The sequence below is a fragment of the Zootoca vivipara genome, chromosome 2 (assembly GCF_965207765.1).
Source record: "Zootoca vivipara chromosome 2, rZooViv2.hap1.1, whole genome shotgun sequence".
NCBI classification, from domain to species: Eukaryota; Metazoa; Chordata; class Lepidosauria; order Squamata; family Lacertidae; genus Zootoca; species Zootoca vivipara.
The window spans coordinates 66,754,248-66,772,166 of record NC_142584.1 but is presented as its reverse complement, the minus strand read 5'-3'; the positions used below and the strand labels follow the sequence as shown (position 1 = coordinate 66,772,166).

General features: G+C 45.0%; 1 protein-coding gene across 1 annotated transcript; it reads left to right on the top strand.

The window, feature by feature from the left end:
• Positions 1-258: 258 nt before the first annotated feature.
• GFRA3 (GDNF family receptor alpha 3) lies at positions 259-17,230 on the top strand. The gene is made up of 8 exons (XM_035105896.3): positions 259-474; positions 6,792-7,076; positions 8,250-8,342; positions 9,151-9,481; positions 10,486-10,595; positions 11,246-11,380; positions 13,451-13,590; positions 14,053-17,230. The coding sequence occupies exons 1-8, from the start codon at positions 432-434 to the stop codon at positions 14,191-14,193; spliced, it is 1,278 nt and encodes a 425-aa protein (XP_034961787.3). The 5' UTR covers positions 259-431; the 3' UTR covers positions 14,194-17,230.
• Positions 17,231-17,919: the final 689 nt, after the last annotated feature.

The window sequence follows — 17,919 nt, the reverse complement described above, 5'->3', positions numbered from 1 at the left end:
ATTTTCCCTTATGCTGAATAGGCTTCCTCGCGAGAAAAGGGAAAACTTGGCAGCTATGTTTCGGTCCAGGCAAAAAAAACTCCCAATCCATACCGCTACCCCACCCAGAGAGAGCAAGCGCCCTAGGGCGAGCGAGGCGGACCATTCCCGCCGCGCTCCACCAGGGCGCTACCCCTGCGCCCCTCCCCTCCCCTCGCGCGCCGGCGGCGAGTTCCCGCCTGCCGCTGTAGCTCCGCGCGCGCACCTGCCCCGCGCGAGCTGAGAAGGCGAGTCACCGCGAAGGCGGGACGACGAGGGCAGGCTGGCAGCAGGTGGCCACGCGAGGCTGCCCAGTCCCCGCTGAACTAGCGGAGCATGTGAGTCCTTCCCTCGCAAGACCGGCTCGGAGTGGAGTGACCGGCCGTGCTGCGCCTGCTGCGCTTCCCTCCGCCATGGGCCTCCCTTTGCTGCTGGGGCTGCTGCTCTCCCGAACCGGTAATGGGGCGTCGTGGGGGGCGGACGCTGTTGAGAAAGGGGTCCGGTGCGGGGTAAAGGCGGTGTTGGATCTGCTGTATGTTTTCTACCCGACCCCATCTCCGTTCATGTGGGGCTTGCTTGGCGCCCCTCGCCGTCGTGCGGGACTGGCTCGGAGGTTGCAGGCATAGAGAATCGGGCGCTATGGGGCGGGTCAAGAGAGAAGTTGTGTGTCCATCCGCGCCTTTTAGCTTTTGTTTTGCGCCCGCTGTCCCTAATAGGACCATTTTTTTCCTGTGGTTTTTTTCCCCCTGTCCCAAGGCAAGGAGGGTCTGGAATCCTATGCACGTCTTGCTGGGAGGCGAGCACCTGAGCAGACTTTGCTTCCATGTAAGCCCGCTCAGGATCGAGCTGCGCGTGTCTCTCTCTCTCAGCGGGGCGGTGTCTGGACAGTCATCCAGGTTTCTGATCCAGCGCGCGCTCGGCATCTCGAATTTGCAGGCAGCGACGGGGAGGACTGTCTGACCACCCTGTTTGCTAATCACTTTGGGTGTGTTCAGGCCAGGCAGATCATTACTGATGGGTGCTGGGAGAGAAAGGAAAGAGGGATGTACGGCCATATAATAGGCTACGGAGGAACAGCGCAGTCCCCATTCCGCCGCTTGCTAACGTAGGGGAGAAAGTGCCTGTTGCTTACGGGGTAGCTAATTTGCGGGAATAAAGATTTGATCGCGGATTTCCATTTCGAGTGCCAGGCTGCTTTCTCTGTCGGAGAAACTTTCGGCAAGTGGCTGCCAAGCTGTTTGCCGGCCAGAGAGGGGCTGTGACCCTTTCCTCAACCATAGAGTTACCGGTAGAGCCGCTCCGCAGCGCGCTGTAGGAGCACTTTGCAATGTACAACTCGCCTGCTCGATGGGGTCGTGTTCTTATAAATTAGCCCGAAATTAGATTTGTGTATGTTCCGATTCCGGAATACGAACAGAAGGGTTTTTCACATGACGTTTATATATTTTTAAAAATATATGCATATGTATGATATGCATGTAATTTGCATATCCTACATTGGCTATATTGGTTTAAATTGTGTTTCACACTTGTCAGGGGACAGCTACGGTATCTCCGTCTGGCTCTGTGAGCTTCCCAGACAGATTTGTTTGATATAGAGCACTGTTACATGTCTCCTTGGTCTAATTATATAACATAGAAAGGTCTAAGACTCCAATCAAACATGAACATTTTTTGGGTTGCTAATGCAGGAAGGAAGGATGAGGAGGACCATTTTAAAATGAAATGCACATTCCATCTAATGTGAATTTTAACATGGCATTATATGTCATGCTGCTGTGGGTGGAATCCTCTTCCGAGGATGACCTAGAGCTCTCCAAAGCAGCCCATGCCATTGGGCAGCAAGGTGCCAGGGGATGTGAGACAGCCACTGAGTCCTAGGGAGCACGGCCACCCAAAGGTGCAGGCTTACTTAGGCACTGGAGTGCAAGCCTGAGGAACAAGCACTACACCAGAGTAAAGTGATAGTTGTGTGAAAAAAGGTATTCACGAGTAGACCAAATCCTCAGGCAACCCAGATACCCTGCTGCTGTGCTCAGACTAAAAATAATTCAGTTCATGACACAGAGTGCTGTAGCCATAATTTTGCTCCATTGCCCTGATGACCGTATCCCTGTCTACCTAGCTGTTCAATTCAAGACCTCCCCCACGCCTCACATTTTGACTTCAGATTGCCTTTGACCTTGCTTCTTGAGCTGCCCCTGGGTTTGAACATGCAACTAATACCAGACTCAGTCCAGTACTGTCCATGGTTAACTCTCAGCTGCTCTGTCCTTGCGTCACCTGGAACAGGACATTGTAAACTAGGGAAATACTGGCAATGGGGTGGGGGTTTTTTGTATCATGAATGAAAATACCACAGAAAGGGCTGTTGTGTTTACTGTATCTGTGATCTGAAAATATAAAACATACTTTGGTTAGAATAGCTCTAATCTGCTCACTTTCCTGCATTAACAACATTAACGCATGCACAGATTGCATGGGAGTGAGTCAAAATGCTTTGTCAAACATGAAAACACTATTCTGCTTTCTACCCTGCATTAACATATTTCACAAGTGACTCATTCCAGACTAAACTAATATGAATACTTTTTTTCTTTTTGAAACATTCATCTTCAGTTTGTGTGGTAGAATTGGACGCTTACCTTTGGGATAAGGCAAGATAGAGTTTTAAGGCTACCATCCTATGCACATTTACTCAACAGAAAGCTCCAAAGGATACAGTGAGCCCTTTCTGTGGCAGCTCCCTGCTTGTGAGATGGTCTCTCCAGGGAGGCTCACCTGGTGCTTTCTTGCATATCTTTAGACACCAGGCAAAAACATTCCTTTTCTTTCAGGCCTTTGGCTTATTAAACAACCCATGGCCTTTTAAACTGTGGGTGGGTGTGTCTGGGTGTTTATTATTTTTGTTTTACTATGTTATACATTTTTGTGTTTTATATTGTAAACTACCCTCTGATCCTCAGATGAAGGGCAATAAAGAAATTTAACAAATAAATAAAAATATACTACTTGGTAAACAGGAGTAGGGTCAGCCTTTATGGAATCACATGCATAGTTCACTTGCAAGGAAACCAAATTTCCTTCCTTGGATTCCCCCCCCCCCCCGAATTGGTTCACAAATTTTAATCTAGAAGCATAATACAATGATGACTATATTAATTTTAGGTAGATGTACCACTGGCTACTTTTAATGACCTGGGAGATATGTGTGACCACCTGTACTGAGAGATGTTGAATCAGTATCCATCACAAGTGGTAAGAAACATAATAAGAGCCCTGATAGATCAGATTGGAAGTACATCTAGTCTAGCATCTCATTTCCCACAACTACCAGCCAGCTGTCTCTGGCAACTCTGCTAGTAGCACATGAACACAACAGCACTTTCCTGATGATGTTCCCCTTTAGCTGGTATTCAGAGGGATATTGCCTCTGATCCTGGAGGTAGTATATAGCCAGCATGGATGATTGAGTAATAAAGAGTAATTGATTCTTGATTGAGTAATAAAGAGTAATTTAGTGGTGAAATGTGGTGTTTAGCACTACCCATCTGCTATATCACTGACTTTCTGTATGTGTTGAAACAGCATTTGGTGGCATTATATCTGTCAGCATTCACTTCTCTCTTGAAATTATGCAGAACATCATAGCTAATGACCCTATATCCCTTCCTTCTCCCTTTTGCATCTCACAGGGCATTGGTAAACAGTATAGAATCATAGAGTTGGAAGAGACCACAAGGGCCATCCAGGCCAACCCCCTGCCAAGCAGTATGGTAGTTAGCAGCATGTAACATTTTAACCACCATGTAAAAATGGAGAAGCTTATTATTTTCTCTAGAAAAACTACTCAGTTTCTTTTTTGTGCTTTAAACCCCTAGTTCATCTGCTTACCTGCCTTTGAGCTGTTCCCTTGGGCTTATTGATCCAGAAAGGGTGATCTGTGCTGGCCCTCATTACCTCCTTGCATCCTTGCTTCTGCAAGTGGCACCCTGAAATTCCAGACAGCAGCAGAGGAGCTAAGCCAAGCATTGTCAGATCCAAGACATTACACTTACTGCCAGACGGCAAAGGTTCATTGGGGCAGCTGTGGGCCTTGGGCACCAGATGACTGGTCAGCAGCCAACCCTGCAGTGGAACAACTGTCCCACTTCAGCTTCAGAGAGTGCTACAGCTAAAACTGGTTGTGCACCAGCAGCAGGTGTTGGAAGCTCCTTTGCAGTCCTTGTTGGGCACGCTGAGCACAGAGGACCTGTTGCCTGACCCCTTGTTGCTTGTTATTTCTCTTGTTGCCCTAGGCAGCCTGTCATCCATCCTGGTCCTACTTCCCTTCCTCTGCTTCTGCATCTCCTCCCTGGTGCATATCTCATTTGCAGCCAGCTTCTGTTTCTGTAGTGGGCCGTACTCCTGTTGGCTGTACTCCCATTCCCAAGGTTTAGGAGGCATTGGACAGACTTCCTCCCTTGGTAGGGCAAGGTTGGTGGTTGGTAGTGCTCTCCCCCACACCCAGGGGAAAGCCTATCACTGGCACAACACTTCCATCCACCTGGTTACTTGTCGGATTGTGGGCTGTGATTGCCCTGATTAGACAGCTCCCTTCCCCACACAGATGATTGCAGTATCCCTGCAAATGGTTGTGCTCCTCCTGCCATCTGAGGGGTGGTGGTGGGGAGAGACATGGAAGATGGTTGCAGCAGCTATACTTTGTAAGACAGTTGCCCCCTTTCCCCTGCATATTTCTGTGGGACACTCTATAGTCAAATCCTTGCCATACATTTTAAATACATCTAAAGCACATGACTCTCTAAAAAATCCTGGAAACTGTTATCTACCGCTCACAGAGTCACAATTCTCACAATTTTTTGTGGGAGGCCCATGTGCTTTAAGTGTATGCTGTGGAAGTGATCTGTCCGAATTTCATAAAGTCTATTGTTAAGTGTGTAGTAAGAATGCTTGGGATTCAATAGATGTTAACCAAGCCATAATAAAAATTGAAAATCAATATGCAAAGAGAAACACTAAAAGTAAATCAAAAGCACACTGGGGGAAATGAGAGATGGTGGACAGGAATATGAGTGTTTTAGAATGGGGCCATATTTCTATGTTGGGGTGAGGAACCTTTTCAGTGTGAGGGCCACATTCCCTCATGACCTTACGGAGGCCACCTGAGAGGGGTGGGGAAAGCCGGAGACAAAAGTGGATGGGGCTCTTAATTTTCTACCGAAAGCTCCATTCCCAGCCACACACATGCAAGAGGTTTCTACAGGCCCTCATGCGCACATATTTTTCCATTTTCCATCCAGGCAAGGGAGAAGCTTTATCACAATCCAAGGACACATTCCAGCCATACAAAAGCACTTGAGGAGGGCACCGAGCAAGGCTGGTGAGAGAGAAGGCCAAGCTAGAGGAGTTCAGACCTCAAGGGAGCCCCAAGGACCAGATAGATCTAGTGGGCCACATTTGGACCCTGGGCCTGAGGTTCCCCACCCCTCTTGTATGTGATAGAAATTTGAGGAGCGTTTCATTTCTGCAACTGTCATTTTTCAAGGACAAGAACGTCTGCCCTTCAAGCATGGTTCAGTCTGCTCTGTTCTCCATTTGGCTCACATTCAAATACAGAAACCACTGCAGTAACTGGTTGGACCTGAAATGAGTCCATTTATTAGTGGTTATAGTAAGATGCCAAACGTGATACCAGGAAGTCTGTCTGTAGCTGTCATTCCTGTCACTTAAGTACCAGGACATGAGTCTGGAGCAGGTGCCAAATTGCTGAAGTGGACTGGAGGTTCTAACAGCACTGCTCTTAAAGACTGGGCCCATCTATTTCACCAAAATGCAGATTTCCACCAAAATGCAACACTAAAGTATAATCCTGCCCAACTGGACACTGCTGCTTTTAAAAAAGGCTTTAGAAACTCTTGATTTTTTTGTCAGAAGAATGGATTAAAGTGTGGAGATCTTCCTTTCTTCTAAAAAGCATTTAATGCAAGGAATGGTGACCTTTTCATGCTAGCAATTATCAATTACCAACAGCAAGAGGTAGATAAATGTAGATTTGTAAAAAGAACTCTCATACACATCTGTTAGAATATCAAAATAAAAACCATACTATAGCAATAGCATAGCACTATGGCATTTGTTTTGTCAGAACAAGATTTCAGCTTTTCAGACGGAACAATACCCTTTCTCTTCCTGCTTTACACTGTTCTGGAGCTTCTCCCATACCACGGACAATGGGTCAAAGACCCAGTTTGGCATACACACACCCCTGCATTTTTTTTGTGTGTGTGTGTGTGTGTGTGTGTGCGCGCGCACAAACACAGACACACACACACTGGGTGGCAGCCTCAGTGGTAGCCCTCTGGAGGCTTAACCCAGGGCAAGAAAATGGCTCCCCCCCCCATATTTATGGCTCTGACTGAACCCCCCCCCCCAAATAAAGCCAATTTGGTGGGGTGGGAACAGTGAGGGAAGTCCTGTTGCACTAACTGGAATCCTTGTGTTTGCTTCCTCCAGTAGGACTTGTTACTTGAATCCCACACATCTCCCCCCCCCCCTTGATCATATGAACAACAGGATAGGTAAAGCATACACCTGTGTCCATGTTAAATGATTTCGAGAAACCACATTAGTGATTGTGGCAGTATAAACATTCCAGATTGCTTAATTCAGCAAAAACAGGAGCTTAATGATTGTGCCCTTGAAGGGATGAGAAAGTGGCCGCAGTGTGTGAATTTATGAAATGCTAACACACACTCTCTCCACTTGTACAGGAGGCCTCCTTGTTCTCGCTCTTGATCAGCCGCACACCTGTATAACAGCAGAGACCCTTTGCTTGGCTGAGCCTGCCTGCAGTGCCACTTATCAGACCTTGCAAAACTGTTCCCACTCTTTTTCCAAGAGCGGTTTCCTCCCTGACCAAGAAGCCAGGAACAGATGCTTGGCGGCAGAAACATTTGTAAGAAACAGTTATTTTCAGGACTGCAAGTGTCACCGGCGTACACGAAAGCTGGAACAGCTGTGCCTGCGCATCTACTGGACTGTTCATTTCACTTTTGGTGAGATAGAGGCTTTGCTCATTCTTCATTTTGTATTTTCACTGGTGGCGGGAGGATAAGAATTGTGCGCCCCACTCCAGAGCAATACCTGAATATCTGGGAGAAGACCCTTGGACCTGATTGCAAAAACAAAACAAAAATCTTTTCATCAAGTCCAGACTAGCATTGTCTGGCTGACTAGAAAGCACCTCCCCAGGGTCTCAGTCTTCCTATATCTAGCCTTGTTTCTTGAAATTCTTTTTAACCAGAGATCCTGGGGGTTGATTTTGGAATCTTCTGCTGTGGCTCCCCCCAAACAATAGAAAGCTATTGGAAACCCATTGCTTAATTTTTGCTACCTTGAAATTTTATTTTCCATGATGGTTTACAAAAAGAATAAAAACATATATATTAAAATGTTTACATTGACAATATTCTAAAATAGACGTCAAAATGAAAAAAAGATCCCTCATAATTGTTTTTTAGACTGAATAGTATATTAAGGTGTGATTCTTCTCTTTCTGTTAATTAAAATCTTAAGCATTTCCTGCTTAGTTTTATGTGCCCCGGCCCCCGCATTAAGGAGCCAACTGGGAACATGTAAATAGACTTATTTTCCACATGCAGCTGCTTGCAAGTGCTCTCTCACGCTGAAGGTGGAGGGCCTTCTCTGTTGTGGCCTCTCCATTATGGCACAACAACAACAACAACAATTTATTATTTCTACCCCGCCAGGTTTCCCCAGCCAGTTTGGACGGCTTTCAACAGAACATTAAAAACAGAATAAAACTTCAAACATTAAAAACTTCCCTAAACAGGGCATGCTCTCCCTTGGGGCTTTCCCCCTTTTTTGCCAATTATTTTTATTGGTTTTCCTTGCACCTACATTAATAAATGTTGGTACCAGGCAAATAGTTTTCAATTCGCCCAGTTTTTTATGAAATTATTTTTTAATGCTGTATCATTGTTTTTAATTTAGTGCTGAAAGAATTTTAATCTGTGCTAGATTGGCATGTGTTTTAGTTTTGTATTGCTCTTGTGCTTTTATGTAAATGGATATGTTTAGAGTTGCATTCTGCTGCCTTGGTTACTGGTTTTTTTTAGAGTTTGTATTTTGTGATTTTCTGTCTTATGCATTACACATAGAACACGGTTATAGTGTGACTCCTAAGTAAATAGATTTATTTTGCACAGATTACTTTCATTTGGAGGTGTCACCCTATGAAGATACAGACAATGAAGACTCTTCAAAGACCAATTACAACAAACTGTCAACTAGGATTTCAGGTAGCAGCTATACTAACATTTGGTTGTCTTTTCTTTTCCTCAGGACCTACATACTACAGCTGAGTTTTTTTAGGGAGATAGGAAATGTTTTATAAGCAATTTAAAGGCAGCTTCAAGCAGACTTATTCTAGGATGCCAGGGAAAACATATGGACTAGAGGTGAGGGATATCAGCATGGGTAACTGTAGACCAAAAATAAAACACAAACTCAAATGTGAAAGGCAGAAATAACTGTTATTATAACGTAACAGAAAGCAAAAAGATTAAGACTGAAAGAGAAAGTAGTCCTGCGAAGTAAATTTTTCACAGAAATAAAGTTTTAGTCTGAGAGGAATCTTCTGAGAGGTAACAGCAGTAGCAGTCAAAAGAAAACTCATTGGGAAGGTAGAAGGTATCACACCTTTTGATGTGTATACACAGAGAATAGGAGTGCACCACCCACCCAAACTCTGGCCTAGTATAAAATCTTCCCAAGTGAAGTTCTCCATGTGATTGCTTCCCCCAACCTTCAGGTCTGCTCTGATGCTGCACCTGGGTGGATACCCAAGACAGCAGCACCAGTGTGCATGGTCCTTTTCAGAAGGACAGGTGCCTACTCTAAGGAGTCTACAATCTTAAGCTTCACACAGGGCAAACTATGAAGGAAAAGAAAGCAGGTGTAAATGAATGCATTTCTGAATTGCAAAGTGATGTTGGAAATTGCTTCAGCTACCTTTTCTTCGTGTTTTATCCACATCTTCATGGAAATAATCTCTTGAACCCACTATATATTTTTCTCTTTCTGTGACTTTTGTTGGCTCCCATATAGCTATGGATAGGACAAATCCCTGCCTGCATGCCACAAATGTTTGCCACTTGAACCACAAGTGCATGCGTCTGCGCTCACTCTATGCCCAGACCTGCAGCACAGAGACCACCTGTGATCGGCGCAGATGCCACCGGCACCTGAGACACTTCTTTGAGAGGATCAGCGCAGATTTCACCAAGAGCCTCCTCTTCTGCCCTTGTCAAGACGAGGTCTGTGGTGAGCGGCGCTGGAATACCATTGTCCCGGAGTGCTCTTTCCAGAGCAGCAGCAGCAGCAGCAAGCCAAACTGCCTCGTCCTGTTGGACTCCTGTCTGAAGGACAATATCTGCAAGTAGGTCTGGCACCAAGGGCGTTGGGGTGGCTGCCATAGTAAGCTTTTAGTTGTATGAGGCACAAGTAACTGGATCCTAAGGCGGATTGTACACTTGATATAGTAAAAGAAGGAAATAAAACGATATGTTTCCATAATGCCTAACTATTTACCGGTAGATAGTCCCAGTCTACACACATTTTAATTTTAAAATGCAGTTTTAAACAGTGGATCAGGAGAAGCATCACCTAAATCTGGGATGGACAATTTCTACATACTTGAGAGCCACTTCATTCTCCAGACAGATGTCTGTGGGCCAGAGGTGGTCAGTTTCATAATAAAATTGGAGACCATCTAGTAAGAAGGACTTTGCTCTTAAGGAGAGCATATGCTCAATATGTATGTTTATAAAAGGTAAAGGACCCCTGGACAGTTACGTCCAGGCAAGGGCAACTATGGGGTGCCGCGCTCATCTCGCTTCAGGCCGAGGGAGCCGGTGTTTGTCCACAGACAGCTTTCCAGGTCATGTGGCCAGTGTGACTAAACCGTTTCCCTTCCCGCCACAGCAGTACCTATTTATCTACTTACAGTGGTGGGCTTTCGAATTGCTAGGTTGGCAGAAGTTGGGACAGAGCAACAGGAGCTCACCCTGTTGCGCGGATTCGAACCACCGATTAGCAGACTCAAGAGGCTCGGTAGTTTAGACCACAGCACCACCCGCTCCCCTTGTACATTTGTATATTACATTAAACATGTGAGAGATGTAGCACTAACATGTCTGTTCTATAAAGTATTTTTGGTTAAACCACCAGTTGCCAGAAAACACTGCTTCAGGGGCCACGTAAGCCATGAGCCATCAGTTGCCCATTCCTAATGTAGCTATTACTTTTAAGATGAAGATCTATTATCTTGCTTGGCTTTGCATAAAAAGTGGCTTTGGTTTATAAACTACAGGACAAATGAATAAAGCAATCTCTGTGGTGGTAAAGAAAGCCCTCATTCTGATAGTTGTTATCTTTCACCAGATCCCGGCTGGCAGACTTCCAAGAGCAATGCAAGCCTTCAGGCACATCTTCAGATGGCTGCTCTCCGCATAACCATGCTGCATGCCTGGAGGCTTACATGGGGATGGTTGGTATGTGCTGGGCCCAGAGGAATTCACTGGGAGCTTGATGAGGGTTATGCCATTAGACATACCTTGGGGGGGGCAATGTAAGGTCCTGCCTTCCCGGTCTATGGAACAGAGAGTGAGAAAGGAGCATAAGCTTCTTTGAGCTGTAGGAAAACCCCTCTTCTGAAGACTTAGTCCATCTTCCTTCCCCTTACAGCTGAATACTATTCCACTTCCACGTTCACTCTGAAGTTGGAGGAGGAACATTAACCATCAGTTTCTTACGTTAGGTGGTTATTAGCCATGGTAACAAAATGGAGTATCCACGTCTAGAAGCAGTACACCTCTGATTTTGAGGTGCTGATGCCAGAAACAGGATCACTATCCCCTTCATGCCCTGCCTATGAAGCATTTGGCTGACCATGGCAACAGTGCAGTTGTGCTTCAGTTAATTACAATTTTTAAAATTAGATATATTTTTAAACCTTGCCCTTCCGCCAATCTGGAGCACAGAGCGACTTCTCATCGGAAATCCTTAGAAGGAGGTTGAGATTGTCAGGATGTTGAATTGAGCAGATTGGAAAGCATGTCTAGACTGGTGGGTCTATATCTTTTGACTCATTGGTATTCCATATGGGCAAATTCTGACTCTTGTCTTTTCGGTCTTGAAATAGGTACACCTATGACCCCCAATTATGCCAGCAATTCCAGTACTGACGTCACACTGTGGTGCTCCTGCAAGGATAGTGGCAACCAGAAGGAGGATTGTGAGCAAGTCCTCAGCTCCTTTGCCAGCAACAGATGCCTCAGTAAGTCATCCAAACATATGCCAAACACTTAGTCCATCTAGCCGTATTCATTGTTATCTCCTTTTCATATTAATACTAGAAGTCAACTTTTCCCTGATTAAATTAATTAGGCAGCAGATTCAGGACAGGCAAAACGAAGTACTTTTCTATCCAGAGAATTCACTGCCACTGGATTTTATGCATATATTACACTTAAATCCACCTTTTCATTGAAGGCGCTCGAGATAATGCGTTTTATAAAGAATCAGAGAAATTCATAAGAGAAAGATCTGTCAACTTGTTTGTTGTTCAGAAACATCCATAATATTAGAGGTTGTATGTCAGAAGTTGGCTACAGAGACATCTTGCTGGGAGTTGGAGTCTAGCAATAGTTACCCCTTCCCATCTAGCTACTGGCTTCATGCCTGCATACAAATTTATCAGAGGCATCTAGTCAATCTCTTTTGGAAACAAAGGTCCTGTTTTCTGATCCCTTAGGGTACTTCTAGGGCTCTTGTTGCTCGTTAAGCAAGGGATTGGAAACTTGTAGCCCTCCAAGTTGTTACTGGGCTACAGCTTCTATAACTCCTGACTATTGACCATGTTGGAATCCAACAGCATCTGGAAGACCAGAGGCTCCCCACCCCTGTTAATTAATCACTCCGGCATTCACAAATTCTTTTGTTCTAACTAGTTCACTGGACTTTACATCAGCTCATTGATCCTACTGCTTGAGCATAAAATCTGATATTGGCCCTAACTTTGTCCAAGTCCTCCTCTCTATCTGTTATTGTTAACGCATCTCTTAAAATGTTTGGTCTTGCTAAGATTTAAATATTTTATTACCGTAAAACAGAACCAAAGTTTGCTTGTTAAACATTTAATGCCTCAGCTTTTTATCTGTTTGATTATATTTATGGAAAAGTTTTTCATGCCCCCCCCCCCCAGTTTAAGATTTGGGCACTTCTTTGACCAAACATGCTTCTCCCCTTTGGAAGGGAGTTAAGCCATGCCCCTGCAGACATTGGCTGGTCTGTGCTCCCCTACAGCATGGAAACAGCAGCTCAGCTAAATCATGACGCCTAAAGCACAGTCACAAATTCCGGAGTAGACTTGCAGTGTGTTAATTGCCAAATGCTTCAGCAATCAAAAATCAATCGAAAAAAATGTTTGATTCACAAAAATCAATCAAACTGTACACAAGGAGTGTGCAATATTTTCTTGCTCGAGCCATATTCCCTTGTGGGCAACCTTCGGGGAGCGGGGGCACACATAACAATAAGTGGGTGGGGCCAGAGGCAAAAATGAGTGGATTAATAAATGTGGCTCCTAACATGGTTCAGCAGGCTGTATTCGAGCCATGCAAACACTTCTCTCTGTCATTCAGGCAAGCAAGAGGTGATGGTGCAGTTCAAGGACATATTTGAGTCAGAGAAAAGCACTCAAGTGCACAGAGCAGGGCTGTTGAGAGTATGGCCTGGGAAGGGGGCATGGCTTAGGGTGATTCATGGGGGTTGGAAGGGTGGCCCTGGGTCTGATGTTCTCTACCCCCACAGTAGATGCATGCATAGCCAAAGCTGAGCAGAAAAGGTCTGCCGGCTCCCTCTCAGGCCATTTCCAGGCACCAATGCATTAATTTACAATAATTTATCCTAGTTACAGGTAGGTACCCGTGTTGGTCTGACGTAGTCGAAAAAAATAAAATTCCTTCCAGTAGCACCTTAGAGACCAGCTAAGTTTGTCATTGGTATGAGCTTTCATGTGCATGCACACTTCTTTATCCTGGTTACAGGTAGGTAGCCGTGTTGGTCTGGGTCGAAGTAAAATAAAAAAATTCCTTCAGTAGCACCTTAAAGACCAACTAAGTTTTTATTTTGGTATGAGCTTTCGTGTGCATGCACACTTCTTCAGATACCAAAATAAAAACTTAGTTGGTCTTTAAGGTGCTACTGAAGGAATTTTTTTATTTTACTTCTTTATCCTGTTAGTTACACCTGGTTCTCAAAAACTCTGGGACCCAGAATGTGTAACCTGACTGTATACATGCATTCAGGTCCTCACACAATCTCCTGCGTGTTCTCTGCTTTACAGGAAGTGCAATCCAGTCTCAGATGATCTTAAACCAGAGGAATATGGAGGTTCAGGAGCAGCTGCAGTTCACACCTTCCCTAAATTTCCAGGGAGATGCCACCAGCACAGATGGCACAGTTTTCACTTCAGAAATGCGCTGGGTACGAACCGTTCCTCCTGTTTGATGCAAAGCCAGCTTCTTCTGAATCTGTAGCAGGGATATAGGGAACCTGTGGCCCCACAGAAGTTGCTGGTCTCCAAGCTCCCATCGGTCCAGTAGTGAGGGATGATGCAGCTGCAGTCCAGCAACAACTGGAGGACCACGGGTTTCCCATTCCTGATCTGTAGCGTAAGTGGAATCAGGTATGCTGTTATGCGCCTATAAAGCAAGTGGTTGGCATAACAAGGTTGCTTTAGTTAAGTGTGTTCTATTGTGAGAGAAAGTTGAGCAAAGAAGCTGGCGCCTTTGTCCCCGGGTATGTCCTCAGGTTTTCCAAGTAGAGCAGGGGACACGGTGCAAGTGGAAATGGTGCTGGCAGGGAAAGGAGGGATTCAAGTGAGACGTTGTGACCAACAGCAGATGTATCCAGTCATGAGTTCTCTCTCTCTCTCTGCCTTTTTAGGAAACTGAGAAAAATAAGATGCAGCCAGAGGTCCTCATGCAAGACGGAAGATCATTTCCTAACTCTGTATATTCTGGAGCGCATCTTTCTTCACTCACTTTGACCTTCACGCTGCTCCTTCTGTTACTTGGTCCGCCATAACATCATACATCTGGCATTGCTCCTGACTTGTAATTCCATGAGAAGGGAAACTGGACATTGTTTCATGCCAAAGAGGAAGCACTGACCACCGCAAGCTTCTTCCCAGTGCTCACCCCTTTCTGCCTACTTTCACTCGCTGTTCTATGCAATGTTGGCCTGCCTGTGAAAGGAGCAGGGGTTGCTGGTTCTCTTCCCAGTGCCCATAAGGAAAACAAAGGCAGCTTGGAGATTCTAGGGACCTATTGCCTTCCAATATTTTTTTTATTTTAAGAGGAAGGCGCCCATTGCCCCTAGACTAGCAAATGAAATGCTATTTCTGGCTTCAGAGTTGCCCCCCAATCTGGACCCTCTACTCTTGGGTGGTGTTCAGGGCCATGTGTATATGCATGTCCATTTCTTTAGACATGCAAAACAAAACTTGGCAGTGATGCTAAATTGTATCCTCTGCACTTAACCCTTTCTGCCCCTTTGTTGTGACTCATGAGACATTTAACACCTCAGGGCTAGGCTGGGCTTCTGTATTCATCACAGTAACGCACAACTTTTCTGTCTGGTATTATATGAGCCTTCTAGGCTTTCATAGGAATTTGCATGCAGGCTTACTAAGATTTTACCCACCAGAGTTTCCTCGGAGCAATGAAGTGTCTGCCCTGAGCTGCAGAGCCAAGATTTTTTTTTCCATGTGTGGCTACCAAGCATCCCTCCACATGTGTTTCTGTACGTTCTGTAGCACCAGACATTTATCCATAATGTAATAATTCCAGATGTAAAGATTTGTGTGGTGTAAACTGCTGTTCTTTTGTGCTGCGGTGGTGTGTTGTCCATTTCTAGGCACACATTCATAATTCACACCCCCATATGTGTCACCACTGCCTTGTTGGCTGGCTTAAATTTTTGGCAGAGGTAGCAAGCTAACTGCAACAACTTCCCTGTGCAGCTGTTTGGTGGCTGTGAAAGATGCAGTCAGTATTGCATCTTGTTTCTCTCCTACTCCCCAAGAAAAATAGACAATGTTGTGGTTGCCAAAGTTTCCTGCCATTTATGTGTGTGGGGTGGGGGGTTTGGAGAACAAAGGCACAATCCATCTTTCTGTGAATGTTCTACCACATCAACCAGTGATGACTGACAATGCCTCTGTGGATTTTAGCATGTTTCATGTTTTTCTCATCCAGGTATGAGTTCCTTCTTATTTGTGGCCAGTGAAGGGGTCCCTGTACTGCCCACCAGCATAGGCTCTGTTTCTATGTACATTTACTGGTAGACTTGGTCTCAAACATTGAGGTATGATTTGCAAAGGCCTGCCAGTTCATTCTGCAGTGGTGATGGTGTTTATTATTATTCCAGCTCTTTACTGAAGGCAAAAAAGGATTTGCTTGTAGCCTTTTTAAAATGTTTGTATCTGGTTGTAGCTGTACAAATAACTTTGAAAGCATGTCTTCTGAAAAACAAGGCAAAGAATGTGAAAGGGTTACAATAAAAGCTTATTGGGTTTTTAAAAAATAAAAAACAAGAAAAAACACCAAATAAATATTGGGTTTGGCAGTGTAATACTGGCACAGAATATGTATTGGATCCAGGCACCTGAAGTGTTGTGGGAATCCAGACCTTGGAACAGGCTTAGTATCCATATAAGCTGAAAGCTTTCGCAACAGTGCAAATGTTTTTACAACATTCCTTAGGGTAAGCAAGTCCTGAGTGGAAAATCATGGGAAGTCTTAAACTTCATTTGTAAATGCTTTCTCATAAGCCAGTTTGTATTTCACAACACTGTTCTCCATTCTAGTTCAGTTGCCAAATCAGGCTTACTTATACAACATAGCAAGTTACAAAAATAAAGTTCAGCAATTTTATCCATTGTATCCAAGGGACCACACTTCTCTTTATTTATTGTAAGATTTCAAGTCCGCAACCCAGTCCACAATAGGCCCAGTACCCATGTGCAGTGGGATTGGTCACCAACCTTTTTAGGCCAGGGCATACTTGTGAAATTTTGAAAAACTTCTGTGAGCACCAGTCACAAGATGACTGCTCCGGAGGTGTTTAAATTACACAAAATGGCTACCTTGGGGCATGGCAGAATATATAATGGCTGCCACATCTAAAAGAACAGAAAAAGAGACAGGGCCACAAAATGGTGTGGGCGTGGCCCACATCAGTGCACACAGCCCTGCCATCAATGGGGAAAGAAACCTCAGCCTCTTACGTATTCAAGGAGAGAAGCTCTTTGCACTTTCTCTCTGTTCAGAATGTCCAGTCCTGGCATCCATGGAAATGTGGGCATGTCTTTAGACTGGGGGCTCAGTGCAAGCAGCAATTGAGCAAAGTATCTATTGTGCATTGGATTTTTAAAGGGATTATTTACTGAGACCTTCCATGGGAACCATAGGAGGTACTTGCAGGCATGCTGGCAACCCTTGCTTGAGCTTTGTTTTCTTGCTCTCCCCTGGTTAGAGTAAGTGGGTGCCTTCTTAGGTCCATGTACCTGTCTCCCCATCCTCTTTCAGCCCTGCTTCCCCCATCACTTCACTATAAATTACTTGTGCTCCAGAACATAAACTACTTGCTCTGTGGAGGGAGGCAAGGCTGTATGGCAGTAGAGAAGTGTGGTCCCTTGCTCATCCTACATGGGTAAGTGGGGGAAGGGGCAAAACTGCTTGCTGGATCTGCAGTGGACTGGATCATGCCCCAACTGCTTTTATTTCCAGTATATTCCACTGAAATTTCATTTTCAGTATCTGGCTGAAGTGACCCAGTATTGAGTCTCGCTTGACTTTTCAGTGTTGTGACGTTTGTTCCTGCTACTTAACATAGTAACAATGGTAATTTGTCTCTATTGAATACACCAGCAACTCTCATGCCTTTGTTAAAGCTTCAGGGCAATAGAAATCTCTAAAATGTTATCCGTCTTCAAAGTGCAATTTAGGTCTCTTGGCAAACAGAGAAAGCGGGAGCATTGAGAGCTGCTATAATGTACAAATTGCAATATCTTACAAATGTGGTTCAGACTATAATATCCAAAATAAAGTTTATCTCACAACTCTGGGAGTTCCTTTCCTTTTCGTTCAGCAGAAAATGCATGAAATGTCAGTTCTACCTAGTGATGGCACAGTGCAGGCAGCTCTCACACAACAGGTTTGAAAATGGAACCAAACCAGAGACGTGTCTAGTCTCTCCTGGCAACCTATGGTGTTAGAATTCGATTGTGTTTCTATAACTCGACACAGGAAGCATTGATCCTCAAGCCTCAACTTCTCTATGTGTTGGCATTCGTCTGCCTCGAGACACAATGGAGTGTACCTCCAGGGATGAAGTCAAACCGCTGTGCTAGCAGCACCAGTAACCTCCCCAGGGTGCAAGCTGTGGTAATGTGTATGGAGGTCCTGGGCTGCCCAGACAATAACCCCCTCTTGGCTTCACAGATGTAGTCCAAAGAAAAGCAGAGCAATATGTTTGGCACCAGCTTGGCTGCAGGAGTTGCCGGAAGGAGGCATGCAAGATGCCGTCCAACCATTTTAGGGACTCCACTGCAGATTTGTGTAGGGTTTACGCCTTAGCCTTTTCTTCTCCTGCAAGACAGCAAAGGTTTAGGATAAGAGTTTTCCTTCTAGATAGGCTACCTTCTCAGGTTGACTAGCCCCATCTGCCCCTCACTTCCCTCTACAGCAGGTACAGAAACTGCCCTGATGGTGCAGGAGAGGGACCAGGCAATCACTTGCTCAAGGCCAC